The following is a 5,000-nucleotide window of genomic DNA, read 5'->3' as shown; positions in this document are numbered from 1 at the left end:
CTGACGAAAAGACACAGACAGACAGGCAGGTAGGCGGGCAGGCAGGCAGACAGGCAGGCTAGCAGGCAAGAAGACAGACAGGCAGGCAGGCAGGCAGGTAGACGGACAGACAGGCAGGCAGGCAAACAGACAGGACAGACAGGTAGTTAGGAGGGCAGGCAGGCAAACAAACAAGCAAGCAAGCAAGCAAGCAAACAAGCAAACAGACAGACAGGCAGGCAAATAGACGGGCAGACAGGCAGGCAGGTAACCCAAGCATCCTTCACTAATTCATCTCCTACTCGACCTCCTCCCCCCCCCCCCCCCCACCCCACACACACACCAGCTGGCTACACCTCGTGACCAACCTCGTGATGCAGCTCCTCTTCGGCGTCCTCCTCGAACTCGTGCATCGCTGGTGGAGGATCATGCTGGTGTACGTCGCCGGTGTCCTTGCCGGGTCCCTCGCGCACTCCCTCACGGCCCCGTCCATGTACCTGGCGGGGGCGTCGGGGGGAGTCTACTCGGTCATGTACGCGCACGCGGGGAACCTCGTTTTGGTAAGGGGTTGCGGGAGGGGAAGAGGGAGGGGAAGGGAGGGAATGAGATGATGGAGAGAGAGAGAGAGAGAGAGAGAGAGAGAGAGAGAGAGAGAGAGAGAGAGAGAGAGAGAGAGAGAGAGAGAGCGAGAGAGAGAGTGGAGGGGAGGGGAGGGAAGGGGCTGGAGTAGAAAGAGGTGGCGTTTGTGTGTTGGGGAAAAGAGAGGGAGAGAATGGGCGTTTATGTGTTTGGGAATGAAAAAAGAAGAGAAGGTTTGAGTTAGCATGTGGGTGTGAGATTGGGTGTTTGTACCTCAGAGGGGAAAGGGACAGGAGGAACTAGCTGCCTATTTATCGGAGGAGAAGACTGCGTATGGGTGGAAAAGGGAAAGGAAGTGAGAGATTGGGTGTTTGTTTAAGAGGGGAAGAGGGAGGGGAGAGTTTGCGTTTGGATGTTGGGCAAGAGAGGGTGTTTGCGAGGAACTATTAAAGGGCAGTCAGAGTGTGTGTGTATGTGTGGGAAGCCATCAAGCATTATGAAACACACAACATACAACACGATGCCCAGCTGATTAATTGGCCCTCCTCCTCCGCCACCCCCGTCTTCCCGCAGAACTGGTCGGAGATGGAGTACCGCTGGCTTCAGCTGATCATCATTATCTTCGTCAGCGTCCTGGATCTGAGCTACGCCTTCTACGACACCTACGGCAGCGCCACGCCCTCGAACGTGAGACATACGCTCCTTTGTTCATTCTCTCGCCTTTCAACGCTGATGTAGAGAAAGCTGATATTCAAATGAAGATATAGATATAGATATGTGTACATGAAGGTAGAAAGAGTAAGATGAATGTAGATATATTGATGTGTGAAGGTGTAAGGAGAAAGATACACATATTTAGATGTTAAAGTAATAAGATATCAAGATAAAAATATATAGACGATGATAGGAAAAAAATCTGAACGGAATTAGATAAAAGCGAAATCCCTGCCATGAGGACACCCTTCGTTCCCTCTCTTCATGAACCTTCCTCATTCGCAGACGGGGCACATGGCTCACCTGGGCGGGGCCATCGCGGGCGTGCTGGTGGGCGTGAGCATCCTCCGGAACCTGCAGAGGAGGCGGTGGGAGCGGGTGTGCTGGTGGGTCTCCTTCACCATCTACGTCATCCTGGTTGGGACGGCGGTCATCCTCAACGCTTCCCTGCAGGACTACTTCCCGAACAATGACTACACTTCGTATGCCGTCCTCAGGGCGGACTACCTCTCGCGGGCTACGTGAGATGGCTGGGAGTGACGTCATAGGTGGAGGTCACGGGGAAGATGACGACATAGGAGAAGGGGACGGAAAAAATTGACATACCAGAAGACGGAAGAAGAGGTGATGATCTAAAGGGGGGGGGGGGTCACACGAGCGCTTTATCGCCAGCACGGCGTGCGAGGACTCCTTGACGCACGCGGATTCGCATGCGCATGGGCTGGTTTTCAGCGCATGACCAGCGTCGTTTGAATGTAACCTCGCAAACGAACAGCAAAAAAAACTATAATAATTGAAAATATGAAATAAATTGGTTTTGCATTCTTTATTATACCTATCGCATCCATTACTATTTTTGTAATTTTGTATATTAAGCACAGATTGATTATCAAATCAAATTTAATTTGACTATGGATGCAGCACCATCTCTGTTTACACGGTTGCGTGTAAATTTGCGAAATAGTCATTGCTTCTGGGAAAAGGCCCGTGCGGTCTCTAGTAGCGCTGTCCATGTCTGGAACCGTTGTTCTCGAGCAATAGGCCAATGCGACCAGGGCGCGCGTGGAACGAGCAGTCATTTGCACGCTTTGTTGGTGATGAAAATGTTCGTGTGATTGGAAGTGAGCACGGAGGAGAAAAATCGATTTGGCTGATCGACGTTTATTGTCAGTATAAGACCACCGCTTCAAGTCGTAATTAGATGATTTTGATCGCTCGAAATTATGGTCTGAAAGAGATCAAAGTTTGATGCGTCGTTCTATCGGACAATACACCGTTGCAGTGTCGGTACACCAGATTATATATATATATATATATATATATATATATATATATATATATATATATATATATATATATATATATATATATATATATATATACATGTATACACAATAAAGCAATCTGTGCCGAACATTACCTTGATCCAGGAACCAGGATATATAAATTTTTTTGTGCATACATAAAATAGTTTAGCATTTACATATTGGAACTGAACGAGAATAACTGATGATCAGCCCATGCAGGAACAGTTTCTGCTCAACCCCGAACTAAAACACAGAAGTGACGATAGGCATTATTTAAGTTAATGATAAGTAATAGGTTTTTACCTGACTGTACCCGGTTTCTTTGGGAAGATGTTAAGACACTTTCAAAAATAAAAAGAAATCCCTTTCTTTCCATGAGGCACTTTCCTAATAACAAAACGTTTCTATTCTTCCCGGTTTACATAGTGGAAAATATCCAAGTTAGCCTTCATTCTGGCTCTCAATTTTGATTGCGTACAATGTGGGTGTCTTTTGAAATAATTATTGTTTTGCTTTTGATGTACAACTGTCCTTGTTATTGCAGTGCCTTCAATGTGTTCATTAGACAGATGCAATGAGAATGTCTTTAAAGTGTCCTTAATGAGGAAAGTGTTTCAACAGTAGCCCATAAAGACGTTTATGGTTGATTAAAAATGCAGTAAGGAAATAAAGTAAAACAGACTGGAATAAATTTAACTATATAAAAGAAAGAAACGGACAAATCAAGACCGTGGAACAGGAAAAAAATCCAGGCGTAATACATAAAGTTTATCATGAAATCTCCAACCGACGTACACTGATATTCCATGACGGCTTGCAATAGTGAGTAATCCTGCAAGGCCCTGGCACACTAGCACGTCAGTATTACGTTTCCGCGTGAATCCGAGGCACGCGGGGTGCTCACAGACGAAGGCGCAAACGACCGCTTTATTTATGATTTTCGTCTTGATCTTGTGCTGCAGACAGTCTATACTACTAGATTGTTTTGACTGATGAATAGAATTAAAGGCCATGCGAACATAACCTAGTATTATAGATTTCTCTTTTCTTTGCGTTCTTTACATATAGTAGCATCCTTTACCTATTCATATTTGTTTAAGATAATGTATATGATGATTCTTGTGACTCGCAACTAGTAAATATTCCGCACAACCATGGAAAGGTTTGCTTTCTTGCTGCTGTTTCGTGGACGAGGTATTTTTTCTTTTCTTTTCATAGAAAGCATGAGTCAGTACCCTAACTTGTGGTATGTGCATGACCTGCTGGTGAAAGTACAGGACTCGGATGTGACCCTGTTTGTTTACACGTCAACGGTATTCTCTGTAAACACGCAGGGTTGGAGTCATCTGCGCGCACAAGTTCCTAGTGAAAGTGTATGGAGGAAGTGCTAGTGCGACAGGGCCTCTCGTTTCATCGCGAACCTTCACGAAATCCAACCAATTAGCCAGAGACCTTTGGGCAATCCGATAAACGCTGGAAGAAGCATAACCTTTTACTGATCATGCGCTACTTTATAGGGGCTGCATGTGCAGTTATATATATGCATAAATGTGTGTATTTGAATATGTACAGTACAAGTATAAGTGTGTGTGTGTGATTATGTGTGTGTGTGTGTGTGTGTTGTGTGTGTGTGTGTGTGTGTGTGTGTGTGTGTGTGTGTGTGTGTGTGTGTGTGTGTGTGTGTGTGTGTGTGTGTGTGTGTGTGTGTGTGTGTGTGTGTGTGTGTGTGTGTGTGTGTGTGGATGGGTGGGTGTGGGTGTGCGTGTGCATATGCGCGTGGGCGTGTGTGAATTCCAGTTTGTGAATATTCAATATATATATATATATATATATATATATATATATATATATATATATATATATATATATATATCGGTGTGTGTGTGTGTGTGTGTGTGTGTGGTGCGTGCAATAGCATTTTCCAAAAAGGTGTTTGTTCTTTTTTTTTAAGGTTTTGGTTTGTGTGTAGCATTCGAACATTAACTTGTATAAAGATATATGCATTATACTGTTTTCTATCTTTTGATTATACTCTGTTCACAGTGGTGTGCAATTTGCAATCTATGTAATATTCCCTTTAATATATTTTTGTATAAAACTTTTTCGCTTTTCATTTTATTGGCACTCCAGAAAAAAAATGGATATCTATATTCCAAGCGAAGGGGACGTGAGCCTCTGGTGCTTTAACGAGAGACGAGCAGGCTCTGTTGAGCTATGGATTTCATATATTGCTATGTCAGAGAAAGAATATAGAGCTGTTACTATGACTATGCATTTATCACTATCATATATAAGATTACAGTTATTAATATGCTATTATCAGTAATCAAACATTGCGGCCAACGCCAAGGGGTACATTGCCACATCCAGCTTTCGTTTCCAGCCACAAAGGCCCCTCTTGGTCAGCTGCCAAGCACGACA

The 5,000-nt window shown here is 44.3% G+C and overlaps 1 protein-coding gene across 6 annotated transcripts in view; it reads left to right on the top strand.

The window, feature by feature from the left end:
- LOC119590021 (rhomboid-related protein 2-like) overlaps positions 1 to 3,945 on the top strand; it is a 45,012-nt gene extending 41,067 nt beyond the window's left edge. For all 6 annotated transcript variants that reach the window (XM_037938740.1, XM_037938738.1, XM_037938742.1 and 3 more), the window contains 3 exons: positions 326 to 539; positions 1,132 to 1,245; positions 1,558 to 3,945. In XM_037938740.1, the coding sequence (XP_037794668.1) occupies positions 326 to 539; positions 1,132 to 1,245; positions 1,558 to 1,797 (568 nt within the window). In that variant the 3' untranslated portion in view covers positions 1,798 to 3,945. The remainder of the gene's footprint in view (positions 1 to 325; positions 540 to 1,131; positions 1,246 to 1,557) is intronic.
- Positions 3,946 to 5,000: the final 1,055 nt, after the last annotated feature.

The sequence above is a fragment of the Penaeus monodon genome, chromosome 26, assembly GCF_015228065.2.
Source record: "Penaeus monodon isolate SGIC_2016 chromosome 26, NSTDA_Pmon_1, whole genome shotgun sequence".
In the NCBI taxonomy this organism is placed as follows: Eukaryota; Metazoa; Arthropoda; class Malacostraca; order Decapoda; family Penaeidae; genus Penaeus; species Penaeus monodon.
Note: the sequence above shows the minus strand (reverse complement) of the source record. Positions and strands in the feature narration are given on the sequence as shown.